General features: G+C 33.6%; 1 protein-coding gene and 1 pseudogene across 1 annotated transcript; both read right to left on the bottom strand.

Annotated features, from left to right (window-relative positions):
• Window positions 1–7,791: 7,791 nt before the first annotated feature.
• LOC131857920 (low affinity inorganic phosphate transporter 3-like) lies at window positions 7,792–8,540 on the bottom strand. The gene is made up of 2 exons (XM_059210709.1): window positions 7,942–8,540; window positions 7,792–7,804 (listed from the first exon to the last, which is right to left on the bottom strand). The coding sequence occupies exons 1-2, from the start codon at window positions 8,538–8,540 to the stop codon at window positions 7,792–7,794; spliced, it is 612 nt and encodes a 203-aa protein (XP_059066692.1).
• A 4,597-nt stretch (window positions 8,541–13,137) lies between these two features.
• Window positions 13,138–20,701, bottom strand: LOC131064711 (low affinity inorganic phosphate transporter 1-like; annotated as a pseudogene).
• Window positions 20,702–24,600: the final 3,899 nt, after the last annotated feature.

The following is a 24,600-nucleotide window of genomic DNA, read 5'->3' as shown; positions in this document are numbered from 1 at the left end:
TTCACATGGCTAGGAAAACCAAGGATTCCTGTATGATTTTAAAACTGGATATTTTCAAAGCTTATGATATGGTGGATAGGGATTTCTTATTTGATGTTCTTAATAAATTTGGCTTTTGCAAGGAATGGATCACATGGGTCACGAGTTGTCTATCCTCCCCCAAATTCTTTGTTTTGGTTAATGGCTCATCTCATGGATTTTTTTCCTCGACAAGAGGAATTCGACAAGGTGATCCGATATCACCATTTTTGTTTATCATAATGGTTGAAGCCTTAGGTCAATCAATCAGATCTCTTCAGCTTGATGATCATTGGATTGGAGTCAATGTGGCAATAGGGGTTGAAAAAATGACTCATTTGCAGTTTGTGGATGATACCATTTTGTTTGTTTCGACTTCTAGGAGGGAGGAAAGAACTATTAAAGCATGCCTTGATGATTATTGTATGGCTTCCAGGCAGAAAATCAATTGGCACAAATCTGAAGTGTTTTTTGTCAATACTTCGATTAACTTGCAAGGTGTGTTATCAAGGATTCATAATCTCAGGGTTGCAAACTTCCTAGGGAAATTTATTGGAACCCCCCTCTTCATTGGCAATAATAGAACTCACTATTGGAACCATCTTATTGATAAATGCAAATCCAAGCTTACAATTTGGAAAGACAAGTGGTTATCCTCTGTTGGTAAACTCACTATGATAAAATCGGTCCTTTCTGCGCCACTATTTTTTTCCATGGCTTGCCTTAGATTATTGATGGAAATTGAAGATGAATTGATCTCTCTAATGAGAAAGTTCCTTTGGAATGGTTTGGATGACAAAGGGAAATTTCCTTTGGTATCTTGGAAAAAGATCTGCCAACCAAAAAAGGCAGGGGGTGCTAGCATTCGCCAAATCTCGATTATGAATTTAGCTATGGGCGCAAAATTGGTTTGGGAAATTTGTAGTGGTGGAAAGAAAAAATGGTTAAGGCTTCTGAAATATAAATATCAGGACTCCCTGGAGCCAAAAAGGATTATCACTATAAACAACCCCCCAGAGGCTCGGCCATCTAGAATTTTATTGTGGATAGCAGGGAAATCATAAGTGATCAGGTTACCTGGGATGTCAGGAATGGTAGCGATGCCTCCTTTTGGATTGACTCTTGGGCTAGTGAAGATGCCTTATGTCTCAATCCCTCACTGCAACCTATTATGGTAGAAACTTGTTGCCTTTGGGGGCATAATATATGTGATTATGGTTATCCTATCCAAGAAAATGGTATTGCTAAGTGGAAATGGAACTCCTTGGATCCCCTGGACTTGGATCAGCATCAAAAAGAATTGTTTGCTAACATTCTCAGCAAAAGGATTATTTTCCCTTCCCCTGAAAAGGATATATTAGGTGGTGCGGTTCCTCTGATGGTAAATACAAAGTATGTTTTGGTTACAAATTGAAAGAAGCAGCCATAGACAAAAAATATTGGCCTGTTAATCTTTTTTGGCATCAACACCTCCTTCCCAAAGCAGGCTCTTTTGCCTAGTTGGCTTGTTAGAAAAAGATCTTAACTAAAGAAAGGCTCTATTCAATGGGTATCAATGGACCCAACAGATGCACTCTATGTCTATAGCATGAAGAGACTGTGGATCATACATTTCTCCACTGTAAATTCTCCAACCACTGTTGGTGGCATTTCATGGGAAAATTGAGAATCTTTGGCCCCTTCCCATTAGGGCTGGATAAGTGGTTTTCACAATGGCCTAAATCGGAAGGAAAGGCTATTTTCGCTGATTTTCTTAGTATCCTTCCATCGCTTTGGGAAATTTGGAAAGAAAGGAATCATAGAATCTTTCAGGGTAAAGAGATGAGCTTAATGTCTCTTTGTGGTAAAATTGAGATCCACCCGACATAGCTCCTGAATGAGGCTGCTCAATCCAAATCATTAAAGAAGAATTTGTACACGGACTGGGATTGTAAGATTAAGTTGGCTCTCCCAAATTTACTCATTCCACCACTTTTTAGCTTGGGAACCCCGATGGATTAAGTCAATCCAAGAGTGGGGGTGAAATTGGATGCGCCAGCACCTGGGTGGAGCAAGGTAAACTTCAATGGTGCTTTTGCAGGAAATCCGGGTCAAAGTGGTATTGGTTGTATTTTCAGGGACTCCGATGGTTTCTATATAAAAGAAATCTTTGAAAAGAATGGAATTTCTACTACCAATGAAGCTGAATTTAGAGTGGCTTTAAGAGGTCTTCAGTTAGGGAAGGAGCTTGGGGTGCAAAGAATTCATCTGGAGGGAGGCTCATTAAATGTGGTTAATGCAATCCATTGTAATAACATCCCTAGTTGGTGCCTTAACCAGTGGCTTCAACCGATTCTGGTGTTGTTAGCCACCTTTGATGAATTTTGGGTTAGCCACATCTATAGGGAAGGTAACGGAGAGGCTGATAGACTCTCTAAATTGGTGATAGTCGTTGGTGACCCCCCTGATCTTCCACCGGTGTTATGGCATGGTTATCCTTCCAAGCAATGATGGTTTCCAGTTGAGTTTGTCGGTAGTGGCTTCTACCGATTGTCTGCTCCTTACAGATAATGGTTCTCTGTTGGGTTGGCTGGTGACTTTGTATTGCCTCCACTGGTTGACATGGTATCCTCACTATCTCATTGACGGGGGTGCTCTCTTGTTGGGTCTCTTGCTGATTGTTCTCTTCTCTCTTTTTCCGATTATTTTTTTCTCCATATTAATCACCGGTTGTGGTGCAAACTGGTGCATTGCTCCCCGGTTTCTGCTTTACTCCTTCTCAACCTAATGTTGTGGTTTTTGGTGGATAGACTGACTGACTGACTTGATATCCTATTAAGGTTTCTCTTATCACCGAGATGTGACACATTGCCATCATCATTGATGTGTGCCGGTTTGGGGCCTGTGGCAATTGGAAATGAGTATACTTTAATTAATATCTAGTTATGACTAGATCCTTTCAAGATTTGCTCGTAATCACCTAATGGTTAAATTCGGTCGACATTAAGTTGACGAGCTTTGGCTCAGATGTTGTTTGGATACTGGTGTTTCATGCATGTGTGTATTCAATTGGCATGAACTATTGCAAGGTGTCGTATTCTCTGGTTTGATGTCTTACTATTTAACAATGGAATGCCCTCTTCTTTCCATCAAACAATTGCTTTCTTTTCTCAGTGCCTTGCTATGGAGACCCCAATTATCCTCAAAGCTACTTGTCGCCAGATGGCTTTCCTGGGCAAAATCACAAACAAACGTCTGCAGGAGGTCCTCTTCTCTTGACATCCTCTTATTTTCCATAGCCTTAAGAGGATTATGGGAAAGGAATTTCTTATGACTTCTCATAGGTATAGAGCCAATGTCGATATCCTGACATTTTTCCTTGCAATGATATTATACATGGGTACTAGCAAGCAGAGAGTAAAATTGTTAACTCAAATGATGTTTAAACATCACCTTTGGGGGAGATTGATGTTGTATTGGATAATATTGATGCCAATTTGTGAATTCCGCTTCCCCAAAATTACTATATGACTTTAGGCAACGGGGCAGAGGTGAGGAAGCTTGTGATTGTTAACTCCCTAGACTTTGATTCTCTTCAAGAAACCTGGCCTGTCATTACTAGGAATATTGAATTCCTTCTTCGGCTAGCATTCAAAACGACTTCACGTCAGAATGGAGGGAAAAATTTCTTCATGATGAAGACTAGCAGGTGCTGAAGATTTTGGGATTTTGGAAAATGGAGACTTCGTGAGGAGTGGTTCCCAAATGACTATCGACTCCCTAGGGAGAAGGTAGAATCGGTGGCTCACTCAAATTGTGCAACCGAATGCCCTATTGTCCTAGATGCGGCTCATGCTCCTGTGGATAGTACTTCTGAAGACTCCCTTTGACTCCGGTTGTCATTGTTTTCTCTGGTCTCTCTGATTTTGTTATTGTATGTTTTTGTTTTAATGCCTCTATTATCTACCTTTAAGAGGTTGGTATCTAATGTCATGTACTCATCCAGCCTTTAGTGCTGGTTTTTCTTTGTATAAGGAATAGAGCTAAGGTAGGGGGTTTTCTTCCTGGTTCTTTCCCCCTACCACTCTCACTAAATCGGGCCTTGTATTCTCTTCTTTTTATTAATACAAGGGCGCTGCCCCTCTACAACTATTTACTTATTTAAAAAAAAATGTTATAGTCACGATTTCATATAATATTATTCATAAATATTTAAACCTAGTGAAAAGAATCTCTGAAATTTTAATATTTGTGTTTCTTTTGTAAACCATAGTTTTGGGCACCTAAATTGTATGTCCAAAACATAGGCTTGAAATTCATTTATTTTTGTAAAAATAAAGCCACAAGTAAAATTATCTAAAGATCAAAGCATTTAATATTTTAGTTTTTGTGAAAAAATGGTTATATAGTCATCGTTTCATAAATATTATTCATAAATATACAAACCTTATGAAGAGCATATTTGGAAATTGTATATTTTTTGTCTTTTCTGTAAAATACAATTTTTGGCACCTAAATTGTATATTTGAAACTTAGGCTTGAAAATTTAAACTTATTCCAAGCATAAGCGAGGGATTTGATTGGTTAAAAATAGAACAAATATGTATTATATACAGTCATGTAATTAAAATTCTATTGAGCCTAAAGAAATGTTCATAATTCACATTATGTTTGTATAATAAAATGTTTTATGGCTTAAAATAAGTGTCTGGCTATATTTTGGCTCCCTACACTTGTGTACATACCTATAAGAACCATAAAAATGGTAACATAAAGTGGTAACATAGGGCATTATCATTGTTAACATTATAAAAGGCAAAAGTGTATTGACCTTGTTTCTAATATTAGAATTAAATAAAATAATATAAAAATAATTAGGAGCTATAAAATAGAAAACTCATTTTTTAGGTTAAGAGGTTGTTTTAGGTCTCAAAAGTAATTTTGAGCTATTCAACATCAATTTCATACATATGTGAGACATAGAGCTCTTTGAACTTCACAATTTAAGGAAAAGAGATCACTTAAGCTTGTGGATAAAAAATCACGATGTTCAAAAGTTGGTCCTCCCATTTTAAAAATATACAAACATCTATGACATATAAAAGCGTTATAAGAGGAAGTTACTCTTATTAATCAAGATATTACATATGTTCCAACACATCTAGGATATATTTCAATGTAGATAACATAAACAAAATTGGAAACCCAAGTTAGTGAATTGATTATGATGAATTCATGTTAAATGGATAATATTTGATGTTTTCATGAATTATTCCTCCTATTTATTAGGCGCTTGAGATGGTAGTTTTAATGGTGAATATTGTAGATACTATTATGCAAACAATAACTACTCTAGATATTTAATTAGTGTTAGGCTTATTAAAACTTAGGATTTACAAGTACATAGTAATATTTAATTACTAAATAATATATTGAATTGATTTTTAAGAAAGCAAAGATATGGAATACACTTCATAGACTAATATATGAAATGAAATATATGTAAACATTAAAATAATCATACTATTAAAACAAAATAAGCCACAATTCTAATAAATCATAATATAATGACTAAAGTAGGAAATAACCTTTCAATAGAAAACTCCATAATTTAAAACAAATCAAAGTAAGAAATCTAGAATATATATTATTCAGTAATCTATAGAACAAAGCTAGAAACATTTTAATAGAATAGCAATATATACTGGCTTTCTGGAAACAAATCAATGTAAGAAATCTAGAATATATATTATTCTGAAATCTAGAATAATTCTAATAATCTAACAATATATACTGGCTTTCTGGAAATAGATAATGTGTTCAAAATATTAGGCTTGCAAAACATTTACGTATAGAAATCCATCTACTCATTGTGTTATTATAGAGAGTTTTTGTTCCTACTAGAATATATGCTTTAATGCCTTATGTCAATGGCTTGTCCTCCTCGTGGATTTTCTTGGTCTTTCAGGGACTGAGTATATAAGGTTGCATATATAATTTATTCTCTTCGATCGTGACGCGGCCCATTAGACTCTTTCTTAGTGCTCTCTGACTTTACTCAGACCATTCCAACTATGCATTGTGCTCTCGGTCATTTTTCATATATTAAGATGCAACTCAATTATTAAATCCTAAGACGATTGCTTATGTGGATATATACTAGAGTCTTAATAAAGTCTCTTTTGTCATTTCTTTTGTCATTTCTTTCTATTTCTAATATTGTTTCTGTAGATATATATGTTGAGACATGGATCAGTTAGGATTCGAATCTAGGACCTTTCATACACTGCTGGAGTGTTCTATCACTGAACTACTGGCCCCTCTTGAACTAACCCATCATCGTTATGGGTGTGGCTTATTTCCAACACCAACAATATACTGTTATTGGTATGCAAAGTAATTATTGTTTCGACTTATGATTCTAAACTCCGAATAGGTTAAAGGGTGAATGACTGATTTAATAAAATAATGTGTGAAAATAAAATAATTAAATGATAATTTTTCATTGAAAATTTAATCAAGATATGTTGTTTTAGGTATCTCTAAATAATTTTTTAGGTCATAGAGAATTTAATGATGTTTGAATGGATGTTTTAGAATAAAAAAGAAAATAATTTGTTAGGTCTGGCTTTAGTTGAAAGTTTCTATATCCTTTTCAACAAACATTTTTTGTGAATATCCTGCAATCATACAAGATAAAAGATCAGAGCCTAGTCGCCACTAAGTCGTCTTGTCCCATTTCTCATACATTCCATGTGATGGCAACGAGAAACGGACTGCTTGCAGCTCCCATTTTAGTGCAAGTTGAGAGAACGCTGAGAAATAAAAACTGACCACGGTTGCGATCAAACATTTACTGACATTCACCAAAATGTGAGTGAGAGAAATGTTTGAATTTGAGCGTAAACGGAAACGAGAATGGATAGTAACAGGCCTAACAAAGGCAAGGGTCCACAACTGCCACCTAAGTCCGGTCAAAGGCTTAGCTTGTGATGTTTAAGCTAGCCCCTTAAAAACCCTCAGTCTAAGAAAACCACGACATTTTTTTTTTTTTAAATCATCAAAAAAAAACATCTGAAAATACTTCAAGTAACAATATCACTATTTTTCATTAAAAATATTTTAAAACTTCTATAAAGATGCTAGAAATTTTATTTTAAAATTTTCTAAACAAAATACCTTTACTCAAACACTATAAAATGATAATTGATATTTAACATTGTATATTAATTACAAAAGAGACAAAGACTCTTTATATAGATATTATAAGACGCTATTTCCATAACGATATATATACTGGCTTTCTGGAAACAGATAACTGTGCCCTTGCTACTCTCTTTACTTCCTCTACGGCTCCCATTTCTTCGCACTGGCTTGATCCAGCCGACGTCATGAACATGTCCCTTTGAAACAGATTTTGGTTGTAGCAACCAGGTGGACGTCGTGCCCAGGAGGTGTAGCTCGTGGCGTCTGAAGAATTTGACAGAAAACAATCCATATTCTGTCTCGTTCGACTGCGTTTGCATGGAACTTTCTTGGAGTTGGACATTCAGAACTCTCGACACGTCCGCCGTCGCTTTGTCCACATTCTTCTCCACCAGCGCAGTATAGCGAGAGGTTTCCGGCATCTTCATGCGCCAGTAGACCGTAAGCGCAGTCGGAATAGTGTGGTAATTTTAAGTAAGTAAAAATAGGGGGTTAGAAATTGTTTCATCAGTTTACTAAATATTTTATGTCACTTGTCAATTATTTATAACTATTCAATTATTTATAATTAACTTTAAATTTAAGAATTTATAAATTTAAGCTGAAATGCAAAACAAAATTATTGAGATAATTAATAAAACCACCCACTTTAAAATGTTCTTAAAAAATCTCAGCGATCCAGTTCTACTTTTTATGAAGCCTAACTCAATGGAACCCAGCCTAATTTTCCCTACATACTCTTGATGGACTGCTGTAAAGTAGTAGGGAACGTCCTGCTCATACTTTTGGAATTGAGCAGAGACAATGAGGGACACCAGACTGCCAGCGAGGATGCCGAAGCCCTGCATGACGAAAACGGCTGCTAGAGACAATCCTCTGGTCTTCTTGTTGGCATACTTGGACATAATCGTAGCCCACAAAGGATAATCTCCGCCAGTGCCGAAGCCCAGCAAGAATCTGAATAAACACAGCGTGATAATCACGCCATCTCTGGATTTGGCGAAGGAGAGGCCAGAAGCGATGGAGTAAACAATCATGAGCAGCAGCGTCACGCCGTACACTTTCTTTCGTCCCAGTTTTTGGCCCATATACCCGAAGAAGTGCTGCACTGCGAAAGTTCCGCAGAAGGCCAACACCGTGATAGCAGAAGTTGTTTCGATGGGCAAGGCACGTGGGAAATAAGTTCGTCCCATTAGTTTCGTGATAGTCGTGATACAGATGAGGTCGTAGGCATCAGCGAAGAAGCCCACTCCGGCAATCATAATGGCTGTGAAATGGTACCATTGTGTTTTTGGCACATCCAGAGCCGTCAGCACGTCCAGCTGTTTCTTCGCCATGATTGGAACTCCACTTAGCTGCAGAATAACAACAGAGAAAAACTAAAATGTCTCGAAAAAGAAAACAAACTAAGCTAGGGGAAGACTTTATCGGGCTTCCCTTACCTATTAGCACAAATAGGCATAACCCTCAAATCTCAGGCTTCCAAAACATTAGCGAGCAGAATTCCATCTACTCATTATGTTATTATAGAGAATTTTTGTTCCTACAAGAATATATGCTTTAATGCCTGATGTCAATGGCTTGTCCTCCTCGTGGCTTTTCTTGGTCTTTCAGGTAATATAAGGTTGCATATAATTTATGCTCTTCGATCGTGACGCAGCCCATTAGACTCTTTCTTAGTGCTCTCCGACCTTACTCGGACCATTCCAGTTATGCATTGTGCTCTGGGTCACTTGTCATATATTACGATGCAACTCAATTATGAAATCCTAAGACTATAGTATAGTCTGAATTAAGACGCTTTTGTCATTTCTTTCTATTTCTAATGGTATGCAAAGTAATTATCGTTTCTTCTTATGATTCTAAAATTTGAGTAGGTTAAAAAGGGTGAATGACTGATTTTAAAAAATAAATAAAATCAAATGTGTGAAAATAAAATAATTATTAGATAAATATTTTATTGAAAATTTAATTTGGATGTGCTGGTTTAGGTTTCATTAAATAATTTGTTAGGTCATAGAGAGGTTTAATGACGCTTGAATGGACTTTCTAGAATGAAAAAGACATAAGCAAAAGTCTATAAACATGGTACAAATATTAACATACAAATGATACAAATAGTGAAGTACATATTTGTTATCCTAAGACTGCCTAAGGGTTTTCAAAGAGAAGGAAATTTTTACAAAGTTTTCAGGTTTATATCCTCACCGCCAGACACAAAAGTACATCAGTTTGTGTTTTTTTTTTCACCTTTTCTTAAATAAAATTTAGGCATTGTAGACTAGGATAGTGGATGAGTATTTGGTGGCTATGAATGGGTTATTTGCATTAAATTTTCACTGATTTATTGTATTACTTAACTACATCTAATTTTGGCATCCCTTTAGCTCCAAAATTGTGTTGCTTGGGTATTGCACAAAATACAAAAAACATGAGACTTAAAAGGAGAAGCATGTCATTCAGGAGGGGACCTAGAAAAAGGTGCATTGGTCACCTCTTAGTCATACGATATTGTAATGTGGGGAAAAATGAATGACGGAGAGATCAAGATGAAAGTTTTTCTTCCCTCCAAGGAGAGACAAAAGTTTCACTATGGATTTCCCTTCAAACACTTTATCCACATCACATTTAAAAGAGGGGGGGAAATTCACTACCTCCAATCTCCGAGGATAGAAATTGAATACTAAATGAATGAGGTAGGAATGACAAGCTAACCCCTCTTTTAGAATGGAAGATAGTTGATGTATGTGTTTTGGGACTAAGTGTAAAAGTAGCAAAGAACTGATTATAACTTGAGATAGAAGCATGGGATGAAGTTGTGCATGTGGATCTGGCTATAATATGTCGAGACAAAGTTGTCCTGCGAATTTAAAGAGAAGTTGTTGGGACCATGTTGAAAGTGCACACGGTCCACCAAAAAATCCTCAAAATGAAAAGGGTTTTTTTGTCCCTATCAATGGAGTCCAAATCTACAAATACAGTTGCACACCTATAACCTACACACAGAAAAGACAGGAAAAGGGGTTGGGATTGGGGGTTTGCCTTCAAGTCAAACCCTAGTTTTGGAATTAACCAAATGATGAAAAGTAGTACTTGCAAGTAAACATAAATGAAAGACTGAAATGTGAATCACCTCAAGGGAGGTTGCAATAGGAATATAGATAGAATTGCTTGTGTGTAATTGAATGTTGAAAGGGTCCTCCTCTTCAATGGTTGAATCTTTGACTTGAATGCAACACCTAGCCTTGAAGGGAGACTTGAGAATGCTCAATGTTTGAAAGGGATGCTTGAACGCTTGAATACGTACTTATGATCAATTGAACTTCTCACTTATTTTTTGTATGCAAATAGGAGGGCAAATGCGACTTATATATTCATCAAATAGGGTTAATTGGACTGATTTTTCATCATAGGCTGACATAGGGGAAGTTTTCCTGCTCAAAATACAAATTTCAATGCATGATTTGAATGGAGGGGCCCCCAAGATAGGACAAGGATAGGGGTGCCCCACCCCTATCTTTCCATTAACTTGGGACATGAAGGAGGTTCAAGCAATGTAGGGGTAGAAAAAATGCAGTTTTTGGGGTTTGAACAAGTCTCGAGTCTCTGATCAGGCTTGGGGATTCAATTTTCCAATTTGAAGACCCTAATGTAGACGAAAATTGCAAGGGTCACAATTTTATGACACTACAAATATTATAAAGATGTTAAGAGACTAGAGGAAATTTCGTAAAGAGAGAATACTTTGGAATCAACAAAGTTTATATATATTATCATTTTAGATCATTTTTACAATATAAATTCTATGTGTAATTGTGGATGTGATCACTATATGTGGATCTATTATTTGTCTATTTTTTAATACCTTTTTTTAGTTTGATATGGTTTATTGTGCACCTCTACATAAAAAAATGGTTGTGTAGTTTGGAGTTTATACATCACAAGGATAATTCTTTTTTTGCATCGACAAGAGACTTTGTGAATAATTAAATATAGCATTCAAATATATAGTGGATATCATAGTTGATGAATAATTATATATGTAGAAGTAAGTGCTTGAAATTTAATATTAAATAATGTTTATTTAATGTCGGCATCATATCTTTATGTAGGTGATAAATGTTAGGAGACATGCGCAATCTTGGCTTATGTGTTAACGATCAATACAAAATATAAAATATTTTTACTTATCATTACATAATATGTAACTTATCTAAAGGCAGTCCAAAAAGAGGAAAAACTTGTATATTGTACTTTTTTTGGTGATCTAGTGGGTGTTAGCAACTAGTTTGTGTCTTTTTGCATGACTTATGAATCTTACAACCAACTCATGTAGCACTTGGACTAGCTACCCCTACTCCCCCTGAAACAACTGAGCAAGGTTAAACAACTCAGTCATCAAGTAAGCCCAACTGGCAAGAGTTGAACCTTAGACCTACATCAGGAAGAACCCAAAGCCTTGGCACAACTTTATGAACTGTTCGAGCTATAGGGTGACCTCCATAAGTTGCACAATATTAACCATTGCATTTTATCACCACTTTGAATTGCATGTGAAGTACTATAATGATGCATGTTAAAGTAATATCACAAAACCAACATGATATAAATTAATTCAATTACTCATGAAAACTAGCTTGAAGTTTCTAGATTTGATTATGTATATATTTTTCCATCAATATTTTGGGTCACACACCCATACTTGTGTACATACCCATAAGCATCATGAAAATGGTCACATAAGGTATTATCATTGTTAACATTATTAGAAAAAGTGTATTGGTCTTGCTTCTAATGTAAAAAATACAAAGACTATAGAATAAAAATACTCAACTTTCAAGTTATAGAGGTTGTTTTAGATCCCAAAAATAATTTCAAGTTGTTTATTTCATAGATCCTTAAGATATAGACCTCTTTGAACTTAACTAAGAAAAAGAAAACAATGAGTCTTGTGGATAAAAAATTATGATATTTGGAAGTAGGTACTTCTATATTAGAAATATGAAAACAATGATGGAACATAAAAGAATTATAGGAGGAATTTATGTTAGTTGACCAACATATGACACATGTTCTAACACACTATAATCTACATATATGAATTAAGATGATTTCAATTTGAAATGGAGAACCCAAATTGGTGAGTGGATTATGATGAACTCATTGTATGTGGAGAGAATATACTCTTTCACCTTGTGGACTCACCTTAGAGATCAAATATTGAAGTTTTAACAAGGGATTTGGATACTGTATGTTTTTTGGTTTTACCTCATGACTTCCTAAATATACCATTTGATGTTTCCACATATTATTTTTACTATTTTGTAAGTGCTTGAGATGGAATACTTAATAGTGAATATTGTATGTATTGCTATGTTGTAACAATTATTCTAAATCTCTTACTAGCGATAGTCCTATAAAGACTTAGAATTTGTATGTTCACCATAATAATCATAGACTTCTATATCAAAAAAAAAGTGTTAACAATAAACTAATCATACAATTAAAAGAAAATAATTGCAAACACAGTATAACATGCATTTAAAAAAATCCATATTCTAAAGTGATACAATATACTATTCAATAATCCAACCAAAAGGCTAAGGTAATTTAATAGCATAACAATATATACTAATGGCTTTCTCAGGCACTGAGAATATGGCTACACACTAACGATATGCGGAATTTTGAACTGCTTGTCTTTCTCTTCAACTCCATCAATTTGTCCGGAGATTTCTCCAAAAGATTTGTCATTTATTCTAGACACCATAAATGTGAAAATGAAACCCAAAACATTCGATCCATGAATTAAACCTATGGTCACAATAACCCAACAAAAATTTGAACCTTATGATTACAATGACAATTTAACCATCACATGATATTAAAAATGATTATTTATATTTATTTTAAAACATTTTATTGCATAAATATTAAGAAGAGCCTCCGTTATGTGCAACACCTCATTTATTTGTTAATTTCCCTCCCACAGCTAATGCCAAACAAAAGGAAGTGGTGCCGCTACAACATGCTCTAGATCGTACTAGTCTCATAGCTATGGCTTTGAGGAAACAGAGAATGTGTTTCGCTATACACTGATGGTGGGCATAGCCTTAAGCTCCTTGTCTTTTTCTTTAACTCCATCGGTTTCTCCAGAGACTTATTCGAGGGATTTGCCATTCGTACAAGCGAGCAGATACAGAGCAAGCGTGAGTTTGTCCTTGCCATATTTATCATCAGCAAGATAACCAACTCCAAAAGCGCCAATGATGGCCCCAAGCTTTCCCATCGCAGCCGATAAGCCGTGACAGGTCGACCAAAATCTGGCCGGGAAAAGCTCAGCCGGGACAATGAATGTGGTGCTGTTGGGCCCGAAGTTTGCAAAGAAAAAGGTCAGCCAATACATGACAACGAACCCACTCCCGTGCTTGTCCCAAAATTTGTACCAAATAGCGAGCATTCACGAAAATGAAGAAGAAGCCAATAAGCTGGATGGCAAAGCGGCCAATGTAGTCGATCAGGAAAACCGTGCATCAGTACCCTGGGACTATCGATAAAATCGCAATTTGCAACTGTGTCCTTGCTATTCTATTTACTTCCATTTGCTATTCTACGGCTCCCATTTCTTCGGCAGGCTTGATCCAGCCGACGTCACTGAACATGTCCTTTTGAAATAGATTTTGGCTGTAGAAAGCGATGTCCAGGAGCAACCAGGTGGACGTCGTGCCCAGGAGGTGTAAGCCGTGGCGTCTGAAGAATTCGACAGAAAACAATCCATATTCTGGCTTTGCATGGAACTTTTTTGGAGTTAGACATTCAGAACTCTCGACATGTCCGCCGTCGCTTTGTCTGCATTCTTCGCCACCAGCGTAGTATAGCAAGCGGTTTCCCGCATCTTCATGCGTCACTAGAATGTAAGGGCGGTAATAGCATCTAACATTAGGATAAGGCAGGGGTTAAGCTCTATTTTTATGGAAGAAGTGGTCTTATAAAAAGTTACTTTTCTGTTATGGGGATTATTTAGAATCTTTTTTTAGGAGCCCCTACTTTTTAGGAGTGCAATTTTAAGCAGGTGAAAATAGGATGAGGCTAGAAATTGCTCCATCAACTTACTAATATTTTACTAATATTTTATGTCACTTGCCAATCATCTGAATTTTTGAAATTAAACTAAATTTATTTATAACCACTTTACTTAAATTTAAGAATTTAAAAATTAAAATAAAAATCTAAAATTAATAAAACCACCTACATTAAAATATTCTTTCCCTTATTAGGGAGACCCCCCTTAGGGGTCCCAGCCTAATTATCCATACATAATCATAGTCTGCTTGATGGACTACATTGTCGAGTGGAACGTCCTTCACGTACTTTTGTAATGCAGCAGAGACAATGAGGGACACCAGACCGCCAGCGAGGATGCCGAAGCCCTGCATGACGAAAGCGGCTGCTAGAAACCATTTTCGGGTCTTCTTGTTGGCATACTCGGACATAATCGTAGCCGACAAAGGATAATCACCACCAGTGCCGAAGCCCAGCAAGAATCTGAATAAACACAGCGAGGTAATCACGACTTCTCTGGATTTGCCGAAGGAGAGGGCAGAGGCGATGGACAAAAAAATCATGAGTACCAGTGTCGCGCCGTACACTTTCTTTCGCCCCAGTTTGTCGCCCATATACCCGAAGAAGACCTGCCCCAACAAAGTTCCACACAAGGCCAACCTCGTGATAGCAGAAGTTAATTCGATGGGCAAGGCACGTGGGACATAAGTTCGTCCCATTAGTTTGGTGATAGTCATGATACAGATGAGGTCGTAGGCATCAGTGAAGAAGTCCATTCCGGCAATCATAATGGCTGTGATCTTCACCATGATTGGAACTCCACTTAGCTGCAGAAAAATAACAGAGAAAAAGAAAACAAAATAAGCCAGGGGAAGACTTTATCGGGCTTCCATTACCTATTACTACAAATAGGCATAACCCTCAAATCTTAGGCTTCCAAAACATTAGCGTGCAGAAATCCATCTACTCATTATGTTATTATAGAGAATTTTTTTTCTACTAGAATCTGCTTTTATGCCTGATGTCAGTGGCTTGTCCTCCTCGTTGCCTTTCTTGGCTTTTCAGGGACTAAGTATACAAGGTTGCATATACTGAAAGCTCTTCGATCGTGACGAAGTCCATTACACTCTTTCTTAGTGCTCTCCGACCTTACTCGGACCATTCCAAGTATGCCTTGTGCTCTCCGTCATTTTTCATATATTAAGATGCATCTCAATAATTAAATCCTAAGACGATTGCTTCTGTGGATATATACTAGAGTCTGAATTAAGACTCTTTTGTCATTTCTTTCTATTTCTAATGTTACTTATGTGGATATATAGTGTATTGGTATGCAAAGTAATTATTGTTTCATCTTATATTTCTAAACTACGAGTAAGCTAAAAGGGTGAATGGCTGATTGAATAAAATAAATAAACTCAAATGTGTCAAAATAAAATAATTAAATGATAATATTTCATTGAAAATTTAATTTCTATATGTTGTTTTATGTATTATTAAATAATTTGTTAGGTCATAGAGAATTTAATGATGCTTGAATGGATGTTTTAAGAAGAAAGAGATAAACAAAAGAAAATAGACAATATGCAAACATTGACATAAAATTACTATAAATAGAGACGTAAATATTAGTTATCCTAAGAATGAGAAGAGTGTGTAAGGTTTTTCAAAGAGGAGGTATTTTTCACAAAGTTTTCAAGTTTTATATTCTGGCTGCCATACATAGAGGTATAACTGTTTGTTTTTTTATTAACCTTTTCTTGAATAAAATTCAAGCATTGTAGACTAGGATAGGGGCTACTATTGGGCTCTTTGCCTTAAATTTTCACTGGTTTGTTGTGAACTACCTCTAGTTTTGGATCACTTTAGCTCCAGAATTGTGTTTCTTGGGTATCCCACAAGATAATATTTACTATGACTTTTAGTAAAAAAAAACACGAGTTTTAAAAATATAAGCATGTCATTCAGGAGGGGACCTAGAAAAAGGGGCTTTAGTCACCTCTCAGTCATACGATATTATAAGGATGTTAAGAGATTAGAGGAAATTTGGTAAAGAGAGAATATTTTGGAATCAGTAAAGTTTATACATATTACCATTTTAGATCATTTTTATAATATAAAGTATATGTGTAAGTATGGATGTGATCTCTATAGGTGGATCTATTGTTTGTCTATTTTTGAATATTCTTTTTTAGTTTGATATGGTTTATTGTGCACCTCTACATAAAAAAATGGTTGTGAAGTTTGGAATTTATACATCACAAGGATAGTTCTTTCTTTGCATCCATGAGAGACTTTGAGAATAATTAAACATAGCATACAAATATGTGGTGGATGTCATAGAAGATGAACAATTATATATCTATTAGTAAGTTCTCCAAATTTAATGTTAAATAATGTTGATTTTGTGTTATCATATCTTTTTCTAGGTGATAAATGTTAGGAGATATGCAAAATCTTGGCTTACGTGTTAACGATCAATCAAAATTATAAAATATTTATATTTATTTTGCATAATATATAACTTATTTAAAGGGACTCCAAAAAGAGGAAAAACTTATATATTGCACTTTTTTTTGGCGATCTAGTGGGTGTTAGCAACTAGTTTGTGTCTTTTGGATGACTTAAGAATCTTACAACCAGCTCATGTAGCACTTAGACTAGTTACCCCTACTCTCCCCCAAACAAATGAATAGGGCTAAACAACCCAGCCATCGATTAAACCCAACTAGAAAGTGTTGTACCTTGGACCTACATGGAGAAGAACCCAAAGCCTTGACACAACTTTACGAACTATTCGAGCTATAGGGCGGCCTCCATAAGTTGCACAATATTAACCATTGCATTTTATCATCACTTTGAAATGTGAAGTACTATATAATGATGCATGTTAAAGTAATATCACACAACTAACATGATATAAATTAATTCAAGTACTCATTAAAACTAGCTTGAAGTTTCTAGATTTGATTATGTATATATTTTCCCATCAATATTTTAGATCACACGTATCGTGGTCAATCATTAGAATGTAGATATGAAGAAAACAAAATTGTGATCTTGATGATAGATCAAAATTTTCTTCTCTTGCTATCTTGATGAGGGATCATGAAGTGTTATCTAAAATGTTGATTTAAAAAATTCCTTACACAATCAAGTCTAGAAATTTCAAGATTATATTATGAATTATGAAAATTATATACCTCTAACTCATAAAAATGGTAAGGTTAGAAATATAGATAATGCTTCTTTAAAAATATTATATTAGAATTATTTATCAATATTCATTGAGAAAAAGAAACAAGTAGCATTATATAAGAATTTAAAACAAGAATATATTTTCTATGATAAAAGAAAAGAAGAAGAAGAAATAGTTAAAGGGATACTCAACTTGTAGTGAAATGAGAATACTAATTAAACTACAAAATCAACACACTAACTTGGGATAATGAATGCTATGTGCTGCAATTTAAATGGCCTTTAATTATGTCATATTCATTGCAACCACGCTAAAAAAAAGAATGTTAATTACTATATAAAGCCCCTTACAATTTTTTGCATGTAAATAATGCAACTAATTTGGCGGAGAGTAGAAAAATACATATTGATGTTGCTTTGAAAATTTGAGTAATCATATCATAATCTAAATATAGGCATCATATGACACCATGAAAAAATACTAATGATAGACCAATGGAAGAAAGTATAATGGCATGTACCATTAAACTACTAAAGCTGGCTCTAAATAGAGTTTTTAAAGTATGCACATGACCATTGAATAAATGATTTTTAAGAACGAATAAATGTGAGATACTATCACAATAAGTTACTTATTAAGAAAAAAATATAAGGATAAGTATAGAGAAATGAAGGTTCAAAAGAAGGTCTTAAGTGGTCACTTCTTAAAATTAACAAAAAAGGGAATTTCAATTGATAATTGAAAATGAAAATCTTCAAAATCTGAAAATACGATAAGAAAAAGTATACTAATGCTCATAACATACTCTCTAAAATATTATTTAGATTTATTTTTCATATATATTAAGTACATATGTTGAGAGCACACAAAGTGGTCTGTTTTCATGATACAAATTATGTAACATAACATTGGGCGTACTCCCCCTATTTTTTAGTTCCATTAAATATTTCATCAATACCTTCAAGAGAAAGTTAGTCAAGAATATTTAGTATTTGAGATTATTTTTCTTTCTAATTTTAGTAAATATATATTTTAGCATATTTTTTAAGTTGATGTATTCTAAAAATATATAAATTTGAGTGACCTTCCCCTAATTTTGGAAAAAAATATTTTTTCTTCCTCAATGCATAAATAATAAAGTGTAAAATGTTAAAATTAAATAAAAATTAAATTTGGATGTGTAAATAAAATTTTATATTCAAAGAAAGATTTTATTTGGTTCTGGTAAATATAAAGGCAGCAATGAAAGTAGTTAAAGATCAAAGCTTTAAAATATTTAGATTTTATGGAAGAAATGGTTTGAAAGATAAGGTGCACCTTGATGTTATAGTCATCGTTTCGTATAATATTATGGATAATTATGTGAAACTAGCAAAAATAATACTGGAAATTTGTATAATTTTGTCTCTTTATTTTCTTAAAACATATAGGCTTGATAATTTTAAACTTGCTACAAGCATAAGGGAGAGATTTGATTGGTTTAAAATAGAAAAAGTATGTATTATAACACACTCACATAAAAAAAGGTGTTGTTGAGTCTGAAAATGAGTGCATCATAATGTATTCATATTATGTTTTTGTAATGCAAAGACTTTATTACATAAAATAAATTCTTGGTGATATTTTTACTCTGTATAATTATATACATACTCATAAGCCTCATGAAAAATGGTCACATATGGTATTATCATTGTTAATATTATTAGAAAAAGTTTGTTGGTCTTGCTTCTAATGTTAAAAATACAAAGACTATAAAATTAAAAAACTCAACTTTCAAGTTGCAGAGGTTTTTTTAGGTCCCAAAAATAGTTTCATGTTGTTTATTTCATAGATCCATGAGACATGGACCTCTTGAACTTTACATTTTAAGAAAAATAAAACAATGAGTCGTGTGGATCAAAAGTTATGACATTTAGAAGTAGGTACTTCTATATTAGAAATATGAAAACATCTATGGCACATAAAAGAATTACAAGAGGAATTTATGTTAGTTGACCAACATATGACACATGTTCTAACACACTATAAAGCATATTTGAATGGAGATAATTTCAATTTGAAATGAAGAACCCAAATTGGTGAGTGGATTATGATGAACTCATTGTAGGTGGAGAGAATATACTCTTCCAGCCTGTGGACTCACCTTGGAGACCAAATATTGAAGTTTTAACGAAATATTTGGATACCATATTTTTTGTGGTTTTACCTCATGACTTCCTAACTTACCATTTGATGGTTTCATGGATTATTTCTCTTATTTTTTAAGTACTTGAGATGAAAAATTTAATAGTGAATATTGTATGTATTGTTATGTTGCAACAATTATTCTAGGTTTCTTACTAACGATAGTCCTATAAAGACTTAGAATTTGTATGTTCATTATAATATTTGATTGTGCGAAATACACTTTATAGATTTCTATATGAAAAAAATGTGTAAACATTAAACTAATCATACAATTACAAAAAAATAATCACAAACACAATATAACATATAACATGCATTTAAAAAATTGATATTCTACAGTAAATCTATATACTATTCAATAATCCAACCAAAAGCTAAAGTACCTCTAACAACATAACAATATATACGAATAGCTTTCTCGGAAACTGAGAATCTAGCTACACACTACTGACGTGTGGAATTTTGAACTCCTTGTCTTTCTCTTTAACTCCATCAGTTTTTCCAGATATTTCTTTGAAGGATTTGTCTTTGGTTTCAGGCACCAGAAATGTGAAAATGAAACCCAAAGCATTCGATCGAGAAATAAAACCTACGATCATAATAACCCAACAAGAATTTGAATCTTATGATTACAATGATAATTTAACCATCACATGATATTATAAATATTAAGAATAGCCTCTGTTATGTGCAACACCTCATTTGTTTGTGAATTTCCTTTCCACAGCTAATGCCAAACAAAAGGAAGTGGTGCTGCTACAACATGCTCTAGATCGTACTAATCTCATAGCTATGGCTTTGAGGAAACAGAGAATGTGTTCGCTATACACTGATGGTGGGCATAGCCTTAAGCTCCTTGTCTTTTTCTTCAACTCCATCGGTTTCTCCAAAGAGTTCCTCGAGGGATTTGCCATTTGTTTCAGGCTCCAGAAATGTGAAAGTGAAACCCAGAGCATTCGTAAAAGCGAGCAGATACAGAGCAAGCGTGAGTTTGCGCCAATGATGACCCCAAGCTTTCCCATGGCAACCGATATGTCTGGAGAAATCCATCTACTCATAGGTTTTTATTAGAGACTTTTTATTTGGCTAGAATATGCTTTAATCTCTGATGTCAATGGCTTGTCGTCCTCGTTGCTTTTCTTGGTCTTTCCGGGACTGAGTATACAAGGTTGCATATTCTTTATGCTCTTCGAGCGTCACGCAGTCCATTAGACTCTTTCTTAGTGCTCTCCGTCCTTACACAGACCATTCCAATTACGCATTGTGCTCTCAGTCCTTTTTCATATATTAAGATGTAGGTCAATTATGAAATCCTAAGACGATTGTTTATGTGGATATATACTTGAGCCTGAGTTAAGACTCTTTTGTCATTTCTTTTTACTACTTTATCTCATCAATTACCGTGTATTGGTATGTACAGAAGTATTGTGTCATCTTATACATCTAAATTCTTTTTATTACTTTCTCTCATCAATTACCGTGTATTGGCATCAAAGAAAGTATTGTGGCATCTTATACTTCTAAACTACTATTACTCTAAAGGGTGAATGGCAGATTTAACAAAATATATAAAATCAAATGCGTGAAAATAAAATAATTAAATAATAATATTTACTTGAAATCTTATTGAAGATATGTTGGTTTAGGTATCTATAAATAATTTGTTTAGGCTATAGAATATATAGCGACGCTTGAATGGATGTTTTAGAATTACAAGAGATGAAGCGTGATGGAAAGATTGAAATAGAGATGATACAAGTAGTGAAGTATTAGTTATCCTAAGAATGGGAAGAGCGCGTTAGGGTTTTCAAAGAAAAGGAAATTCACACGAAATTTTCATGTTCTATATCATCGCCGTCACACAGAGGTACAGAGTTTTTTCTTTATATTTCACTTTCTTTTCCTGAATAAAACCAGGCGTCGCAGGCTGGGAGTACGGGTGCGTATATGGCTGCTACGGCTGGTTTCTTCGCCTTAAATTTTCAATGGTATGTTTGTGTTAGTTAAACGCCTGTAATTTTGGCGTCCCTTCGCCTCCAGAGTTGTTATGCTTGTGCACCGCGTAGGATAAGGTTTAGAGTGTTAAATATTATTATTATTTTTTAAACATGAGACTTAGAAGTGCAAGCCCGTCATTCAAGGACGGTACCTAGATAAAGGGACATCTGTCACCTCTCAGTCGTAGGATATTAATATTATTAGTATGTCAAGACAGAAAGAATGAAGGAAGTAATAACCTATAGGAGATCTAATTGTCTAAAGGGTTCAGAATTAAAATTAGTCTGTATTTAAGTTATTTTTCATGTTGATTTTTCTGTTAAAAATTTCGAGTAAGAAATTTGTTGTTTTGTGAAGCTTTGTTTCTTTAAAAAGCTCATTCAAACTATCTGTCTTTTAACTCATAATCAAACTGATTGTTCATATGCTATACTACTTAAATTTACATAAATTTACAAGAAATTTGGCCATACTTAAAGAGTGAGTATTTTAGAATTGGTAATGTTTATCTTTGCCATTTTAGGTATGGTTTTTAAAAATATGAAATTTGTGTGTGTGGATATGATCTATATTTCTAAACTTTTAGTGATAGATTTTAGTTTGATATATTCATTGTGTATCTCTATGTAAAAACTTGGTTGTGTGATTTAGAGTTTACACACTATAATGATAATTCTTTCTTTGTATTCACTCTTGTAAGGACACCAAGTGAGACGTTGATAAATAATTAAATATAGTATGCAAAAATGTAGTGCATGCCTTAGATGATGATACAACTATACAAAATAAACTTGCTTTAATGTTGTCATCATATCTTTTTGTAGATGTTAGGTAACAGGAGATGAGTGAAATCTTGGGATATATGTCAACTTTCAATGGAAATTATATGCTCTTCATTGCATAAAATATAACTTATCAAAAGGGAGTCCAAAAAAATGAAAAAGTTTGTAAGTTGTACAATTTTTACTAGTGCATTTTACTCTGGTTTTGAATTGTATGTGAATCACTATAGGTATGCATGTTATAGACAATGAATGACAAAAGGATATCATTTAAACTAGGAAATCACTAGACACTACCTTGAGATGGTGAAAGTGAAGTGGTGCAATTTAAAATGGTCTTTCCCCATGTGATACTCATTGAAACCACATTAAAAAGGGAATATTAGTTAATATATAAAGCACATTCCAATTTTTTGTATGTAAAGAATGTAACTAAGTTGGAGGAGAGTAGAAAAGTAGATATGGATATTACTTTGAAAATTTGAGCGATTATATCATAATCTAAATATTGTATAATAGATAACCATGAACAATAATACTAATATACTAATGAAGCAAATACAATGACATGCAACATTAAACCCTTAAAGTTGGCTCCAAAAATAGATATTTTTAAAAGCACAAATAAATGTGAGATATTATAATGATATGTTAATTATTGAAAAAAAATATAAGGATAAATGTAGAGAAATGGGTGGTCAAAAGAAAGTCTGAAATGATCACTTCTTAAAATCAACAAAATGTTGAACTTTAGTGAATAATTAAAAAAGCATGCCCTCAAATTTAGAAATTATGAAAGAAAAGGAATATCAGTGTGAATAACCCACTTTCTAAACCATTGTTTAAAAAATAACAATAAAAATTAAGGTCATATGTTGCGAGCACACAAAGTGATCCTTTTTTATCATACAAATTGTATTAGGTAGCAATGGGTATGGTCCCGTTTTTTATTTCTATTAAATATTTTCTAAATCATTCAATCAAAAGATAGCCAAGAAGATTTAGTATTTGAATTTTTTTTCCTAATTATATATATAAACAGATGCATTCTATTAAAATATAAATTCATTTAGTTCTATAAAAATAAAGACACCATTAAAATATCTAAAGATCAAAACCTTAAAATATATAGATTTGATGAAAAAAAATTAGAAAGATAAGATGGACCTTGATGTTGTAGTCTATATTTTCAAAGAATATATATCCATAAATATGTAAACCTAAAATATTTAGATTTTATGAAGAAAAATAGTTGGAAAGATCAAATAGAACTTGATGTTATAGTAATTTTTTCATGGAATATTATTCATAAATATGTGAACCTAATGAATAACATACATGAAATTTGTATATTTTTGTCTTTTTTTGTAAAACAAAATTTTGGACATCTAAATTGTATGTCCAAAAATTAGGCTTGAAAATTTTAAACTTGTTCCAAGCAGAAGGAAGGGATTTGATTGGTTTAAAATAGAAAAATATGTATTATAACACATCATGTAATTATAATTTTATTGAGCCTAAAGAAGTGTTTCATAATTCATTCACATTATGTTCGTGTAATACGAATGTTTTATGGTTTAAAATAAGTGTTTGGTCATATTTCAGTTCTCTATACTTGTGTATGCATCCACAAAAAATCATGAAAAATGGTAACATAAGGTGTAGTATCCCTAAAAAATGATTTGTCTATTATCGTTGTTAACATTATAAAAGAAAAAAGCGTATTAACCTTATTTCTAATGTTTAAAATAAAAAAATTGGAATATAGAATAGAAAAGTCATTTTTAGGTTATGGAGGCTATTTTAGGTCTCAAATGTAATTTTGAATTTTTCAATCAATTTCTTAGATACATAGGCATTGAGCTATTTGAACTTTACAATTTATTAAAAGGTATCAATTAAGCTTGAAGATTAAAAATCATGACCTTCAAACGTCGGTTGTCCCATATGAAATATATACAAACATGTATGACATAAAATTAGTTATAAGAGGAAGTTACTCTTGCTGACCAACTTATCACATATTCGAACACATCATAAGATATATTTGAATGGATATAATGGAAGCAAAATGAAAAACTCAGATTGGTGAGTGGGTTTTGATGAACTCGTGTTAGGTGAAGATAGTATAATCTTTTAGTTTGTGGAATCATCTTGAAGGTTAGATAT

Source organism: Cryptomeria japonica, chromosome 8 (assembly GCF_030272615.1).
Source record: "Cryptomeria japonica chromosome 8, Sugi_1.0, whole genome shotgun sequence".
NCBI lineage: Eukaryota > Viridiplantae > Streptophyta > Pinopsida > Cupressales > Cupressaceae > Cryptomeria > Cryptomeria japonica.
The sequence above is the reverse complement of the archived record's forward strand: the minus strand, read 5'-3'. Positions and strand labels throughout refer to the sequence as shown.

Bases quoted from the DNA above. Each gene is read 5' to 3' on its own strand.
- LOC131857920 (XM_059210709.1), bottom strand. From the start codon at position 8,540: ATGGCGAAGAAACAGCTGGACGTGCTGACGGCTCTGGATGTGCCAAAA.